Source organism: Balaenoptera acutorostrata, chromosome 12, assembly GCF_949987535.1.
Source record: "Balaenoptera acutorostrata chromosome 12, mBalAcu1.1, whole genome shotgun sequence".
Lineage (NCBI taxonomy): Eukaryota > Metazoa > Chordata > Mammalia > Artiodactyla > Balaenopteridae > Balaenoptera > Balaenoptera acutorostrata.
This window is the reverse complement of record NC_080075.1, coordinates 58,879,743-58,896,473: the sequence shown is the minus strand read 5'-3', so window position 1 is coordinate 58,896,473 and position 16,731 is coordinate 58,879,743. Positions and strand designations below refer to the sequence as shown.

Genomic DNA, 16,731 nt, shown 5'->3' with positions numbered 1-16,731 from the left:
TCCAGGCCTTCCCCCTGCCCTGGGCTCCCACTGGCCAAGGCTGAGGGCAGATAGGCCGTAACCACAGGGTGCAGGGTGGTGGGACCACCAGACTGAGCTTTCTTTCTTTTTTAAATTAATTAATTAATTAATTAATTTATGGCTGTGTTGGGTCTTCGTTTCTGTGCGAGGGCTTTCTCTAGTTGTGGCAAGTGGGGGCCACTCTTCATCGCGGTGCGCGGGCCTCTCACTATCGTGGCCGCTCTTGTTGCGGAGCACAGGCTCCAGACGCGCAGGCTCAGTTAATTGTGGCTCACGGGCCCAGTCGCTCCACGGCATGTGGGATCTTCCCAGACCAGGGCTCGAACCCGTGTCCCCTGCATTGGCAGGCAGATTCTCAACCACTGCGCCACCAGGGAAGCCCCAAACTGAGCTTTGAATACAGACAAGCCTGGGTTGGAAACAGAGCTGCCTGCTTTCCAAATCTCTCTGAGCCTCATCTGTACAATGGGGTGCTACCACCTTCTTGGAGAGTTGTAAGGATTAAATGAGGTCATGTATGTGAAAATGTCTAGCAAATTCCCTAGCACAGAGTCGGTGTTCAGAAAAACAGGAGATCTAATTTTTGTGATTTTCTGTCTTGGATTAGGCCCACCCTTGGCACTAGGGGGCCCTTCTCGTGGCCACGTGCACCCTGCCCAGGGGGCCTCCCTGGGACATTCGTGTGTTCTGTCCTCAGCTCCTGTACACAGAAACACATCACTGCAGCCCGAGCACACGCCCAGCCTCTGCCCTCACTGCCCTGAACTGGTGGAAGGTTAGGGGGAGGCTGTTGGTGTTTCTTCATTGCCTGTAGGAGAGGAAATCCTCTAGAGAGGTAGGTGGGTGAAGGTCCCGACGTCCCTCAGGGCCGGAAGTCCTTTCAGCAAAGTCAGGGTCTCCTTTGCCGTTGTCAGTGGAGAGGATCGAAGCAATGAGCCCGCAGGCTGGGGCGGGGGAGGCAGGGTTCAGACCCAGGTTTTCTGGAGGAAGCGCCGACTCTACCCAGGGACCTGTCTCATCCAGATCCAGCTTCATCTCCCCCAACGTGCGACCCCTCACCAACTTCTCATTGAAGCCCCATGAAACCGAGCCCGGATCTCCCTCTGCAGGTTGCATGATTCGTCTCTACCCACTGCTGAGTCCGGGGCTCCCAGCACTCCTGGACCCCACGGGGTCCTGTACATAGCAGGGGGGAGAAGGGGGAGGAGGCCAGACAGCCCTCCCCCCTGCTGCCAAGCCCCTGAACAGCTTTACGCCCCTCTGAAGGCTCATCACAATCTTTGTGTATTAACCGTGGTTAACTCCAGCTGGGGGGATTTTGTGTTTTTAGTATTTCTACGTTTTCTACAATGAGCACAAGTCACTTCAGTTGCTGGGGAGAGAAACCTCAACAGATGCTGTATTTTAAAGTTATGTAAAAAGAGTAAGTGAGAAAGAGAAAGAGGCAGAGGGACAACATCAGCTGTGCCCCAGGACAGGCATAGGAGCTCGCATGGAGGGGCCACACACACAGCATGAGCGCTTCTCTACAAGCAGGGGGACCCGGTCACAGACCCTCCACAAGGTCCACGGTCACCCAGTGCTCCAGATCTCCCTCCCCGCCCTGCACACACACACAGTCATGGGAGCACCAGGTGTGTGCCAAAGATCACAGGCCGTGTGTGTGCAGACCCGTAGGTGCCTGTCAGGAAGCCTTTACTGAGGACCTTCTCGGCAGCAGGCAAGTGCTGCGCTGAGCCTGTGGACAGAGGGATGGAGAGGACCCTGGCCTCAGGGGGCAGTCCACCCGGCAGAACCCTGCAGGGCAGTGGGCTGAAGGCTGTTAGGGGGGAAGGGGAGCTACGGCCCCCAGGAACCTGGCGTCCTGGAGAGGACAGGAGGAGGATGGATGACAGTGGTGTCCAGGACCCGGACCGGGAGACGCTGAGTCACTCGGCAGCAGTGCACGTAGAAGCGGCGGGGCTGGGAGAGTTATTTGGCAGGGGTGGCGCTCGGGGGCACCCTGTGGCTGCTCTGGGCCCGCAGCATGAGGAGAGGATCAGTCACCCCAGGGGCTTCTTGCGGGCAGGGTCCTGAGTCACAGACAGGGCCGTGGAGGCTTGCCCTCGTTCCCAGCTATACCTGTGGCGACGCAGGTAGGCGGGGCTCAGACAAGGCTGGGATCCCAGGGAAAGGTGGGCAGTCCCACAGTTGGGGTAAATCCCCCCCGGGTACTCACGCGGTCCCAGCTGGCACCAGGAGGCTGTCATCGGGGGTCAGGCTCAGGCGCTGTCCTTCCATCGTCACCACCGAGGAGCCCTCCTAGGAAAGAGGCGTAGGAGAAGCAAATGGAGGCTGTCAGGCCGCGGCGCCTGTCCGAGCGTCCCTGAGTCAGCCTTGGCAAGGAGGCCCAGGAGCCGGTCCAGGCCGTGGGCACCCCAGGAGCAGCCTGGTCCTCACGGGCAGGCAGGAGGCTGTGCCCCCCCCGCCCCGCCCCCGGGCCCACTTGCCAACTGCCACAGCCAGACGTCCACGTCCTGTCTCGGGCCTTCGCTGCTGCCTTGTCCACGGACCATCACCTGGGGGGAAGTGACACAGAGCTTTCCAGCGCATCCTGCCCCACGTGGGAGACGGCCTTGAACCTGGCCCCGAGACACCAGGCCTGCGTGGGGCAGGGATGGGGCCCGCAACACAGCCTCATTTCCAGGTGCTGAGCAGAGACCTGGCCTTGGAGAGGATGGCTGCCCAGGCCACAGGGCCCCCTGGCCACCTGCTGTTGGGGATCACACGTGCCTGCCCTCCACACCCACCTACATATCTGGCCCCTCGGATGCACGACACAACTACTGCTGACCCATGTGGAGGCACGCCTACCAGGGGCACACAAGGCACGTGTGTGTACATGGCACAGTGCAGACGCACGTAGCACACACACGTGAACTCCCCAGAAGATGCCCACCTCCCTTCCTCGTGAGAGGTTAGGAGTCTGGCCTAAGGAGGAGGAGGGAGATGGGAGGGGATGAATGAGAGCGAGAGGGAGGCTGAGCAGCTCTGACCTGCATCAGCCCGGAAGCCCACAGCTGCTGTGCAGGCCACGCTCCCACCGGCCCAGAGTGGGACTCAGTAGATATTGGCTGGAGTGAACTGAAGCAGGGAGAAGGAGGGGTATGAAAGAATGGGGTGGGAGGGGCTTGGGGGGGCGCGCCGGCTCTCACAGCCCTGTGTAAGCTCAGGGCTCGGCTGCTGGGCCTTTTAGGGCAGGTCTGCATCCAGTGATCATCCCTCTATGGGGGTATCTAATTCAAACTCCAAGGGATGTACCAGTGGTAAACGGTAAAGCACGAGTGAACATGAGCCTCCTGGCAGGTCTCCTCGTCGCCACACTTGTCCTTCTGATCCAGTCCTCACACAGGCTACAGTGATCTTTCTGAAACACCACTGTAGCCTGGTCACCCCCCTGCTCCCCGCTTCAGCACTTGGGTGAAGCTCTCGTTTCCAGGATTCGTCCTTGCACCTTGCCCAGCCCAGGAGAGCTGCTAGCATGTGGGCACTGCCTGCTACTTTGGCCATCTACCAATTGTATCTGCTGCCCCCACTCCCCTGTCCTGGTTCCCCAACCTCAGCTGTTTGCAATGTCAGCCTGTTTCAAGCCTCCATGTCTTTGCTCAGGCTTCTCCTTCACCTGGAATGGGCTCTCCATCTCCCTTTCTTCCTTTTGCAAACTCCTACAATAGCTTTAAAACTCAGCTTATATATCACCTCCTCCAGGAAGTCAACCCTGACTTCCCTCACAGCCTGGTTCTTCCTTTATCCTCCTATGGCTTCCTGTAGCTTCTCTACCAAAGAATGTATCACATGATCGTGGCAATTGTTGATTAACTTCTCCATTTACTAGACCATACACTCTCTGAGACAGTGACTCTATCTTATTTTCTTACTAAAGCCTGAAACATAATAGGCACTCAATAAATGTTGAATGGAAGGAGGCGAGCCTGGTTTGGGTCTCTCTCTGTGCAACTCTCCACCCAACCCTCACCCCCAAATATCTCTTTCCCTTCTGGCTGCCAAGGCTATGACTGGCCAAAGGCCCAGGAAATCCTGGCAAGGAGATGACCCCAGACCCCCAGGAATCTCTCAGTGGATGGGGCAACCCCCTACTCCGAAGGCAAAGAAAGATTGCTGGGGACCACATAGCCTCCATGGGCTTCCACTCACAGCAAAGCCATCATCTCAGAGTCAGGGAGGAAACAAGACCTATGCTTGCGTCCACAACCTCCAAAACTGGCATGTGAGTGTGTGTGTGTGTGTGTGTGTGTGTGTGTGTGTGTGTCCATGTGTAATTAGTTCCCATCTCCCGGGGCTGCTGGGCAGATGCCCTGGGTGGCCCAGCGCTGTGTTACCTGGGTCTCATAGGTGTCCCCAAACAGGCTGAGGGGTATGCCAGCGTGCAGCTCCTTGCGGTGGCCATCCAGCCAGGCCTCCAGGGACATGGGCTCCATGACGGACCGTGTGCTCAGGGGGAATGGCGGTTCCTTGAGCAGCTGGTCTGCACCCACAGCACAGCTGGGGTCAGCGTCCTCTGGCCCCGCCGACCCCGCCCCAGAGGGCCCAGTTCCCAGGGCTCCCAGCTCCCAATCGCTGGAATGGGCTCTGGCTCCAGCTCAAGGACCAGGCAGCCATGGGGGGTACTATTTGGTGCCATCTTCTTGTGCCTTGAGTACAGGGCAGAGTACTCAAAAGGAGACTCCCTGGTACCCAGAGCCAAGACCCACCCTTCTCTGGAAAAGGAGGGAGGGAGGGAGGGAGGGAGGTGGAAGGGGAGAAAGATGGTTCCTAGTCGCCTTACCAGGGTTGGGTTTTCCTGTTCTGTGCTGCTCAGAGCTAAGGAACCTGCAGGCACAAATGGAGAGGAGTAGTGGCTAGTGAGACGCGCGCACGCACGCTCACACACACACACACACACACACATTCATAGACTCCGGGGTGCAGGAGCCCACACACACTCATGGTGCCCTCACACAGTTTGTTGTATATCCGCCATCCTTTCCCTCCCCTCCCCAGGGGGCTTTCCACCCTGGGGAGGGGCAGACTTTCTCCCTAAATCCTGGGCTTGATGGCTCCAGGCTGGCAGGTACTGCCGAGGGGCACTGCTGGGCTGGGTCTGCTCTCCCCAGCCAGAGCATGGGGCCTCAGGAGAGCGAGGGGCAGGGGCTGGGCTGGGGGCTCACTCCTGGATGATGGGGGCCAACTGTGTGCCGAGATCCTCGCAGTAGAACCACTTCTCAAACAGGACGTCAGTGGTGTCGCCTACGTAGTACCTGCCAGAACAAAAAGCGGGCACCCAGCTCCCCACATGGACGTGCTCAGGGCAGCCTCCCTCAGGCCTGGCTCTGCTTGTGATTGGCCGGGCCCGGGCTGGCCCTACAGAGCCGACGGCCTGCTCCATCCTGTTAGCGCAACACTCACCCACACTCGGCTCTCCCAGGATCCCCCGTGTGGCCCCAACATGGGTGGGCTATTATCGACCCCATTCCCATAGCTCTTCCTGGTTCCCCAAACTTGACCATTTACAAAGTAGATAGAACTCCGAGATTCAGGGAGAAGCTGGGCAACTTGGCAGGGATTACACAGCCTGTAAGTGGCAGAAGCAGGGCCGACTGGAGACAGTCTTAGAAACACAGCATCAGTGACAAATGCTTTTCCAAAAGGGGAAGCTGAGGCTGAGCCTGATCCGGGCCCTAGTGTGCTGGCACTCTAGGTCAGAGCACACGGAACCTTAAGGAACCAACGTGCTGAAGACGTCCCCCAGATGAGGGGGTCCTTCTTTTGGGGTCATGGATGGCTCTGAGAACTGGAGCAAAGCGCTGGGCCTCTTCTCTGGAGGAAGGTCCATACGCCTGTACACAGAGCCTCTAGTAGACTCCCTGAAGCCCACCCAGGCCCCCAGCCCGGCCTGGCGTGCAGCTCCACTGGCCTGAGGAGCGCGGGGCAGACTGGGGCTGGGCCTCAGGGCCCTGTGTATGCAGCACATCTACTGACTGAATGCCTAACCCCCAAGCTTAGCTCCCAGTGCCAGGCCAGCTCTGCTCTTCGGCTCCTCCTGAAAAAGAGAAGTGGTCCTGCTTACGGGCGATGGCTTACAGACACACAGTGCATCCACCCTGCCTGACACCCTAAGTTCTATCCTGGGATGGAGCTGGCCACTGGAAAGCCTCATAACTGGACCTCGATGCCCTCCAGGGACTGCCTTCAGAGTGGCATTTTAATGTTGAGCCCCTGGCTTTTATTAAAGGTCAAAAGCAGCCAGATGAAATCTGTTATTGAATTTGCTGTAAAAGTGTTACTGAAGACGCCGTCCTCTGCATCACTGAAGACTCCCCATATAAAGCCCCATGTGAAAAATTTATTTTCGAATTTAAGGCCAGGCAGCTATTTCTACAACAGACTATTCTGCAGTAGATTAGTATGCAGTCATTAACATGGTGTTTTTTGCAAAGCATTTAATAGTATGAGAGATACTCTTGAGTTTTTTTATGTAAAAAAAAAAAGCAAAACTCAAACCCATGCTTGCAATAAGACTGCAATGTTGTAAGGTGTAGATATGCATAGAAAAAAGATGAGATGGACGTCTAAGTGCTTTGTTAGCTTTCATTGGCGGGATGACTTTTTTCTACTTGTTTTCTCTTTATTTTGTTTTATTGAGATATCATTCACATGCTATCAAATTTACCCTTTACCTGACAAGTCATTTTAATTTTGTTCATTTTGCTTTCTTGCACTTTTCCAGATTTCAAGATTGAACGTGTATGACTTTGGTAATTAGAAAAAAAGGGAAGAATTTTTAAAATGTCCATTATAACACAAGATGTGGACATTTTTTAAATGTCCATTATAACAAAGTTTTCTGATTTCAGTAACTTGCTGGGAAATTTTAATTTTCTTAGTTAAAAAATATAAAAAAATAGCTTAGCTTTTGGAAAAATCTGGGTCCCCCTGAACCACAGGCTGAGTCCTCCTTTCAGAGGATAATAATCGGGTGACTGAATGGAACAAGATGGGAACTCTGTTCTAGAAATCTGCTATAGAAACAGAGCACCCATCTCTGCACCCATATTCGTCCCCTCCTTGGTGTTTACTCACACTCCCATCTAGGCTGTCCCGGCCGTAACTTCATATTTCTCTATAATGCCAGCTCGGCCACTTTCTAGCAAACTCAACTTCCCTGGGCCCAGTTTCTTCATCTGTAAAGTACATAACGGTACCCACCGGATAGGATCATTGTGAGGGTTAAAGGAATAAATACACATAAAGCGGTGCCCAGCACGTAGTAAGTGTTATTCAAATGTCAGCGCTGGGTGTGGAATGAGCTGGGGTAGAGAAACAAGAAACAAGCAGAGGGGCGCATTGGCGGAGACTCAGCTCTGGGGTGGGAGGCTGGGAGAAGCAGCACTGTTCTGGGCTGCCCTGGGCCAGGGGGATTTGACTTTGGCAACCATCCCCCTGCCCTTCCCCAGCAGACCTCAGTGCAGAAAGCACAGGTTCTAGTTCTTCCCTGGCGGTCCAGTGGTTAAGACTCCACGCTTCCACTACAGGGGGCATGGGTTCAATCCCTGGTTGGGGAACTAAGAGCCCACATGTTCTGGGCCCAGCCAGAAGGTGTCAGGCTGATGGGCTCCCAGGGGGTCACAGAGAACACCCCACCTCCCCGGCATCATCAGACCCACCCTACCACCTACCCCAATCCCTCCCCATCAGCCAGCAAATGCAGGATCTCCATTGCCACCAACCCTCTCAGTGGTGGCTGAGTGGCTTTCTTGGGTCTATCTAGGATCCTGCTGCTTGCCCCCCCAGCTCTGTGCCAGACCCCCAGACCAGGCCCATTTACCTGAGTGCATCTAGCTCCGTTTTCAGCCGCCTCCGCTCAATCACCAGCCCCACTGTGTTGGCAAACCTCTGTGGAGAGTGGGGGACCCCAGCGGGCAGGAGGAAGATCTGCAGGGGTGGGGACAAGGTGCCAGCCCCCCACGGAGGCCTCAGTGCTGCAGTGTCCCAGGCCTCTCCAGCTGACCACATCCCAGCCCCCTCTCTGCCAAGCCTCCACCCGGGAACTAGAGGGGATGTCAGGCTGTGCTGAGATGGACAGCCTTGAGGAGGAAGTGCCTGAGGACGGGGCCGAGGCAGGTTGGGCAGGTAGGAAGGCAGGAAAAGGCTGGGAGCACAAGACCGCCACGAAAGCCAGGAGAGTGGACATGCTGGGGTCCTGTTCTGGGGCCCAGCCTCACCTCTCCCTGCCGAATGACCACATCACGGTGTTTCCCTTGCTCCAGGACTTGGAGAAGCATGTCGCCTTCCAGCTGGTAAAACACCTATGGCAAAGGACAGCAGACAGGCTTGGACTCTCCCCAGTCCCTCTTCCAGGTCTTTGGCCTGAGTTCTGACCAGGAAACCTGAGGAACTTCCTGAAGGCCTCAGAGTTCACGAGCACCTTGGTCACTTGTGCGTGAGGCCCCAGCCTCCCCTGACACAGGCCACAGATAAAAGGGCTAGGGACACATGATGATCATACCTTGACATTAAAGTGATGACCAAAGTACCCAGGACATAACAGTTGGTGTCTGGCTTGAGGGCAGGAGGCTGGCTGAGATGCTTAGTGGACAATTCAGGGACCCATCAGCCAGGTAAGGAGAACCACCCATTTACTGCGTCCCAGGGGCTGGGCAAGCACTTTTCTATACAGACAGGCCTTGTTTTAATGTGCTGCACTTTACTGCGCTGCACTTTATTGCGCTTCCCAGATACTGCTTTTTTTTTTAAATTGAAGGTTTGTGGCAACCCTGCATTGAGCAAATCTATTGGTGCCATTTTCCCAACAGTATTATTTCTAAATTAAGGTATGTATACTGTTTTTTTAGACATAATGCTATTGCACACTTAATAGACTACAGTATAGTGTAAACATAACTTTTACATGCAGTGGGAAACCAAAACATTCATGTGACTCACTTTATTGCAATATTTGCTCTCTTTCAGTGGTCTGGAACCGAACCTGCAATATCTCTCAGGTATGCCTGTACATTATCAGAAATCTTTGTGACAACCTCCAAAAATATTATTAGCCCCATTCTGCAGAAAAGAAAAAAGGGAAACTGAGGCTCAGAGAGTGAAGCCACTTGCCTAAGGTCACACAGTTAGTCCTGGAGCAGCAGTTTGGACCTGAGTCTGAGTGTAGCTCTGGAGCCAGTGCTAGCTCCTCTGGCCACAGTGATGCCCTGGAATGGGGCTATGCTGGTCCAAATCTCCCTGGAGGTCGACTAGACACATAAATGGCCATGTAAATGGTGGACTTGATGTTGGAAGCTGGGATGAATTGGGGGCTCTGGGGATGGAAGCACTCGCCTCCTGCTGTCTCCCTGGGGCGGGGAGCAGGTGCTGCAGAGTTCCTACTGCATTTTCCTATTCCATCCTAAGTCCCTAATTAATGTGTTTACTGAGATTACCCATGGCACTGGGAGGAGGAGGAGGAAGACACATTTTCTCTTTACCAGTCACACATTGCACGGGTGTTAAGAGCCCCAGCCAAATAGTTGAAGGGGTGTTATTAATAATAATTATTACTATTGTGTAAGGAGTTAGAGGAGATAGAGGTTCTTGTCCCAGAGTCTACTAAGAGAAATCAAGTGAGCTCAGGGAAACTAGAGAAATGTGGCTTTACGGTCTGACACGAGGACAAGCTGACACAACCCCTCTGAAGGGGAATGTGGCAAAGGGCAGGAAGAGCCTTCACCGCTCACACCCCTGTAAGGGTTTCTTGGGATGCAGGACCTTCCACGCTGAAACCGTCAAAGTCCAGGGAAAACCAGGACAGTTGGCCGCCTTACAGCTTGCCCTAGTCATTCCATCTCTAGGAAAGTGGCTGCAGTGAATCAGAAATGCACCTGGCTCGGAACTTCCCTGGCGGTCCAGTGGTTAAGACTTCACCTTCCAATGCAGGGAGTGCAGGGGTTCGATCCCTGGTCGGGGAGCTAAGATCCTACATGCTTTGCGGCCAAAAAACCAAAACATAAAAACAGAAGCAATATTGTAACAAATTCAATAAAGACTTTTAAAAAAATGGTCCACATTAAAAAAAAAAAATCTTAAGAAATGCACCTGCCTCATGGCCGCCGTACATGGCTGTTTTATCACAGCACATGGTGGTTAAAGGCATAGCATCCAGTGTCACCCGGCCCTCAGCTCGGCCAGGTCACTGTGTACCTTTGGCCAATTCAGTTAGCCTTTCTGTGCCTCGTTTCCTCATTTATAAAATGACAGTATCTACTCAGAATGTTGCTGTGAAGTGTGCCCAGGATGCTGTACACAAAGGTACCCAGCACATAGTCAGCACTCAACAACCTCTAGCTATTAATATTAGTGATGGAAGGAATAGCAAAAATAATGCTAATAATTGCAATAGGGGAAATGGCACTATTTTATGATAGAGACAATATATAGAACAGTATGCAGCCATTAAAAACGATGTCTCTGAATAACTGTTAATAAAATGGGAAAATACTAAAGTTATCATGTTAAAGCAAGATGCAGAGCTACACCCAGCAGGTTTCTAATTACGTAGCCATACATGTATAATCCAGGCAGTGTTCACCGTGGCATCCCTGAGTGGTGGGATTATGAATGAGGTACACATTTACGTTTGTCTTTCCTATATTCTGCACATTTTCTACAATAAACAATATTTACTTTTATTATTAAAAATAACTCATGCAAATTATTTAAAACAAATAAGAAAAAACTTATCAGGCTCTTCTAGGGAGCAATTCTGCAAACTCCCCCCAAACCCTCCTCAGCTGGGAGGAAACCCCTATGTGTTTGTATATGTGGGAGGTGTCCTTCCATGGTTACGGGGAGAGGAGGAAAGGCCTAGAGAATTCTAGGGAGGGGGCCATACCCCTTAGGCCCCACAACTATCAGGGAAAGCTGGAGTGGGCGGCAGGGCTGGAGTGATGGTCTGGGCCAAAGTCAAGCCCTTTCTGGGCAGGCTACAGGTGTTAGTGGCCATTAAACAACTTAGAAAAAGTGGAATTTTAGAGGCCTGTCCTGTGATGAGGGACAGGCCTAGCCTGGAGCAGAGGGGCACATCTTGAACAGCAGAAAATCCCAAACAGCCACGGGCAATCCAAAAGGAATGATGCTCTGTTTGGAAGTAAATGATGTTTGGGGCCTGAGGCTAACTAGAAGATTAACTGTACTGGCTGTTGAATCGATTCTGGCCTCCGCAGCCTGGAAAGGCCTTACAGGCAGGCGAGGCCAGAGAGGGGCTGAGGGTGCAGAGAACCCATGTGTATTAAGCACCTAAGCTCTGTGCCAGGCTCTGTGCACATACCGTACCCACACTGCATCCTTCCACCAGCCAGGGGCCAGTGTCCCCCATGAGCTGTGAGGAAACAGTCTCAGAGAGGTGATGTGATGGGCCCTGCCAAATCACATCGTTGGTAAGAGGCAGACTCCAGGTCCAGCTGACTCCCAGCCCAGGCTCCCTCGCACCTGTGCGCCCCAAGGGAAGGAGTCAGGTAACTGGAGTGTGTGTGGTGGGTAGAGCCCAGGCACCTGAAAGGCTGTTGCAGAGGCCTGAGTTCAGCCAGGAGGAGAATTCGGCTCAGTGACTCCCTTCCCTCACCAGGGAGGAGCCTGGCCCCCGGACTCTCCTCGGATTCGAGGACAAGCAGGGACAGAGAGGATGCTGACCCTCAGCCCTGTGGCTGCCAGGGCCTGTGGCTGGCACTCTCCCCCGCCGCAGGTAGGACCAAGCCATCACAGATTGATGGGAGTTCCCAAATTCCTCCCAGCCACCTGAGGGTCCCTCCAGAGTGGGGACACCTGCTCAAGCCAGCCCTCCTCACCTGCCAGCGACCCAGCTGAGTCAGGGTTTGGTTTGGGCCCCTAAGCGGATACCCACCCACTTGGGGAGACCTTGAGGTGGGGCTGGGACAGAGGTGGTAGGGGGCAAGAAGGGGAGGAAGGAGGGAGGGAGACGGGAGAGGTGGGCACTGAGACCTGGGCTCACAGGGTGGAAGCCTCTGGAAGACAAGATGGGGGGCCTGAGGCTGACTGAGGCAGGCAGGAAAGACCCTGTAACTGGCCTCATCTCCCCCACCGGGGCCAGTCCAAATCCAATGCCATCTTCCCTCTGTAGTTTCGGTTTTCCTGCTGATTTTTTCCAGAGGAAAATGGCCTCCAGTGAGGTGTGTTGTGAGAAGTGGGTGGCTGGAGAGGGGCGGGGCCTAGGAAGGGGAAGAGGCGAGGGGTTGGCTGGCCCGGGGTCCTCCCCGCTCTGCCCTCACCCACGCCTTAGGTGCTCGGCAAATGCTTGTTAAGCGAGTGATTCTCCCGTGTTGCCTCCAGTCCCCGGCTGCGGCTGAGACACCAGTGGTGGGGGGTGGAGGCTGGTAACCAAGCTGAACCCCGGACCTTGAACCCCAGCGTCAGGCCCCCCATACTGAACCTTTGCCACCAGAGATTCTGATAGCTGGGAACCCATCTGTGCCTCTCAAGGGGGCCCATCTTTTTTTCTTTGAGTTTACTTTTGTTTGTTTACTTTGGGGTAGAGAGTACAGAAATACAGTTCAAAATTCAAGGTACAAAAGGGTACTCAGTACAAATTCCCCCTCCCACCTGCCCACCCCTCCATCAAATAGCTCCTAGCAACTGATGTGTCTTGTGCCCTCTAGATAAGGAGAGGGCCTCCCAGCCCCAGCCCTTCCTGGAGAACTTGGCTCCTGGGACCAGAGTGGAGCGCCCAGGACCCTCTCAGCATTTGGGTCTCATTTTGGAGGCCAATCTTGCATTATTCAGGTTTGGGGGCAAGGAGGGCAGGGAATCACCCCCCCGGAGCATGGACGGCCCCTGTGTCTGGGGGCTGATGCCCAACAGCTGGAGCCTCTCACTCCCGCAGAGGCTGGATTCTTTCCCGGGGCTTCCCCAGCAGTGTTCCCTCGAGGATGGAGCTGTCAAGGGTGTCACTGGGTGCCCACAACTTCCAGGCAGCAGTTTTACCCTGTGGTTTCAGTTGTGTCCCCTTCACCCATCAGTCATCTGACCACCCGCCTCTCTCATCCACAGGCTCTGGCCCTGGCAGGGGAAGTGTCCCCTCCCCCCAGGGCTGGGTCGGCGGTGGTGGGCGGCAGTCCGCAGCCTACCTCCTCACCCTCCTCGATGTGGTAGTCCTTCCTGGTGTTGGGACCCCCGACGAACATGATTTTGAGCTGCTTCTGGTGCCTGCAGTGGATGAGAGGGGAGAGGTCCTGAACCAGCTCGTGGTTGCACAACCAGAAACTAACACAACATTGTAAAGCAATTATGCTCCAATAAAGATATTAAAAAAAAAAAATCCCACCTCATGGGGCTACTGGGAGAATTAAATGAAAACACTTGGCAGTCTCCGGCTTGTCGAGGTGTTAGTGATTGGAGCTGTGTGGTTTGAGGAGCCGCCCTGTTGGAGATTTTCAGCGGACACAGCAAACTCGGGGCTGTGAACCCGGAGCTGGGGAGCACACGAGGCCGGGCCACCCAGGCGAATGAAGGGGAAGGAGGTGAAGGGTCCACAGGGGAGGGCCTGAGAGGTCTGCCGGAGGAAGACCGTGCTGGGACACGGTCAGCCCTGTTGGGTGCTGGGGCAGAGGTGGCCAGGGAGGGCCTGGTGGGGGTCTGTGTGCGCCCAGCTGCAGAGGGGGGCCTGGGAAGAGCACCAAATGGAGATCCTCCCACAGCAGCTGACCCTCTGACTTCGCCCTCTGCCTGCAGCTTCCTGAACGGAGTGTGGGTGTACGATTGGGCTGTCCCCAGACCTCCGTTCTACAATTGATTCTGGGGTATCAACCTCCCCACCCCCCAATTTCTGAGAGTCAGTGGGGGTTGGAGCGCTGTTTCTCAGCCCTGGGGGACAGGGCTGCCATCTGGCATCGGCAAGTCTTTAGTCTCCGTCACCCAGCCATCCTCAGACGTCAAGGCAGCACGCAGTCACCAGAAAGAGGAACAGACGAAGGTGGTGAAACCCGGAACAGCCCGTCCTCACCCTTCCCTGAACACCAAGAGAATGGCATCCCCCTTTCTGCAAGCTTCTGGGTTGACGAACTCCGAGCTGGAGGTTGAGGGGTGCAGATGGAGGAGGAGGAGGTGAGGACAGAGGGCAGGAGGATGGGGGCGTGCGTGGGACTCACAGGAGCTGGTTGCAGACCGGGGGCAGGAAGGAGGCCCGGTTCTCCTCCACCCAAGCCTTCACTCTCACGGGTCTCTCCATGGCCTCCCAGGAGCCGCGCTCCAGAGCCGTGTCCTCCGCGCCGTCGGAGGGGCGCGCCTCTGCCCGACCGCCTATTGGCCGCCTGGTTAATCAGCATCCCGAGGGTCAAAGGGCGGGGCAACCACCTGTGACGCGCTATGGCCACTCTCCGACTTTGGTCTGGAGCCCCCGCGCGCTCCGCGCCGCCTGGCCCAGCCTCGCAGCACAGCCGGGGCGCCCCGCCCACCCGCGCCGGAGTGGGGCGCCCGATCCAGGCGTAAGTCACAGGATCGAGAACATTCCTGGTCCCTTGTCCCCAGACTTTCCGCCTGGGCCCCAGAGAAACCCCAAAGAAATCCTGTAAGGGGGGGAAGGAGGGTTTGTAAACCAGGGCGCCTGAATACAGGGGTGCTGGCACTGGGTTGAGGCCTCCGTTTCCTCATCTGAAAACTGGGAATGTCAACACAGCCATCTCAGGGTTGCATAGCGGCCACCATAGGCCCCGATTGATGTTAGTCCCCTATCCTTTCACGAGGACAGAGGTCAGGCCAGAGTCCGCAGATTTCTTGGGGGCTGCTTGCTCGGCTCTACCTGTGGCTGGTTCGGGAGAGGACGGGAGGAGCAGCGGGGGGCGCAATGCTGGGAGCCCCGGACGCAAGACAGGTACTCGCTGCGCCGGGCTGGGGGGCGCCCTCCCCTTGGCGGGCAGAGCATCGACAAGGTGCCTGGCACTGTTCTCAGCTCCTTTCATGTCTTGGGGGCATATTCAAGTCACACCACAATTTATGAGGAGTTTTACAGATGAAGAACCGGGCACTCGGACCTCAGGAATCTGGGATCCGGGGTGCGGAGGGCGGACAAACCTAATGGGTTAACGATTCCAGCCTGGGGTAAGAGGCGCTAACCCGGGACCCTCGGGGCGCGGGGAGACCCGATGCTTGCCTGTGTGGGTGCGGAGGAGGGGGAAGGACGATTGGACACGTGCTTTCTTCTCTTTTTTCCCGACTCAGAATTCTTACGAAGATTGCGCCTGTGTGTTGGAGGAGGGAGGTGAGGGTGGCGGAGAAGGAACATAGCCCAGACACCAGCATCCAGACTAGAGTTTAGGAAACTCGAAACTCCTCGGACTCCTGTCCCCCATCCCATCTTGGCCACTCCCTGCTGCCTGGGGTGGGCGGGTTTTCTCAGCACCCTCAGACACAGGGGCTCCTTGTGCAAATCAAAACCCAGTCAGACGAATTACTTTTATTAAGTAAAAACTGTATTTGAAGATAATACCTGCAGTTTGAATTAAAGATATTTTTTCATAGAAAAAAATCTGGAAGTGCCAAAATTTTGGCAAGTCATCCTTGAGTTATGATTTCTTCATATTTCTGCTTATCTGTATTTTCTAAATTTTCTGTAATAAATATATTTTTTTTGAAAAAATAAATTCTTTACCTTGGAAAAAAAAAACAAAAACAAAAAAACCCCAGTCTGATAGCAAACAAGATTCCTGCCCTCCCCCGCTGGGATCCTCCTGTTTCCTCTCCATGTACTGCTACCCTTTTCTCCCCCTTTCTCCCTCCTTTTTCTTTTTAGTTATTTATTTAGATTTTTTTTTTTCTGAGCATTTCTTTCTAGAATCTTATTTGGCACCAAAATAACTCAAACCATATTCTTTTTTTTTTTTTAAACATCTTTATTGAAGTATAATTGCCTTACAATGGTGTGTTAGCTTCTGCTCCACAACAAAAAAATATGGAACGCTTCACGAATTTGCGTGTCATCCTTGCGCAAGGGCCATGCTAATCTTCTCTGTATCGTTCCAATTTTAGTATATGTGCTGCCGAAGCGAGCACTCAAACCATATTCTTTGTCTTTCTCATCTACAAGTAATCAGAGGAGATGATTGGATGTTTGTTAAATGGATGGATGGGTGGGTGGGTGGATAAAGGCATGAATGAATTCCCACTACAAGGAAAAAAAAAACCTCCATGATTTCAGCCCAACAGATGTTCTGATATGTAGTTCAAAGAAAAGAATGACAGTTACCCTGCATTTTATTTTTTATTTTTTTTAACTTTTATTTTATATTGGAGTATAGTTGATTAACAATGTTGTGTTAGTTTCAGGTGTACAGCAAAGCGATTCAGCTACACATATACATGTATCTCTTCTTTTTAAAATTCTTTTCCCGTTTAGGTTGTTGCATAATATTGAGTAGAGTTCCCTGTGCTATACAGTAGGTCCTTGTTGGTTATCCATTTTATTTTATTTTTTTAAATTAATTTTTATTGGAGTATAGTTGCTTTACAATGTTATGTTAGTTTCTGCTGTATAGCAAAGTGAATCAGTTATACATATACAGATATCCACTCTTTTTTAGATTTCCTTCCCATTTAGGTCACCACAGATCATTGAGTAGGGTTCCCTGTGCTAAACAATAGGTTCTCATTAGTTATCTGTTTTATACATAG

At 53.6% G+C, this 16,731-nt stretch overlaps 1 protein-coding gene and 1 non-coding gene across 3 annotated transcripts; both read right to left on the bottom strand.

The window, feature by feature from the left end:
• Nucleotides 1–1,390: 1,390 nt before the first annotated feature.
• Nucleotides 1,391–14,367, bottom strand: HAAO (3-hydroxyanthranilate 3,4-dioxygenase). Of its 2 annotated transcripts, XM_007167100.3 has the most exons (11): nucleotides 14,214–14,367; nucleotides 13,391–13,486; nucleotides 13,194–13,272; nucleotides 8,283–8,366; nucleotides 7,886–7,992; nucleotides 5,229–5,318; nucleotides 4,847–4,890; nucleotides 4,401–4,546; nucleotides 2,511–2,579; nucleotides 2,240–2,322; nucleotides 1,391–2,142 (listed from the first exon to the last, which is right to left on the bottom strand). In XM_007167100.3, exons 1-11 carry the CDS (start codon nucleotides 14,291–14,293, stop codon nucleotides 2,064–2,066), a joined length of 957 nt encoding a protein of 318 aa, XP_007167162.1. In that variant the 5' UTR covers nucleotides 14,294–14,367; the 3' UTR covers nucleotides 1,391–2,063. The 2 variants fall into 2 exon arrangements, with proteins under 2 accessions (XP_007167162.1, XP_007167163.1); XM_007167101.3 differs by lacking the exon at nucleotides 13,391–13,486 and having other exon boundaries at nucleotides 14,214–14,364.
• Nucleotides 14,368–16,006: 1,639 nt separating this feature from the next.
• LOC114235811 (U6 spliceosomal RNA) lies at nucleotides 16,007–16,113 on the bottom strand. Its single transcript, XR_003621894.1, has one exon. It is a non-coding gene; the product is annotated as a U6 spliceosomal RNA (small nuclear RNA).
• Between the last annotated feature and the right edge of the window lie 618 nt (nucleotides 16,114–16,731).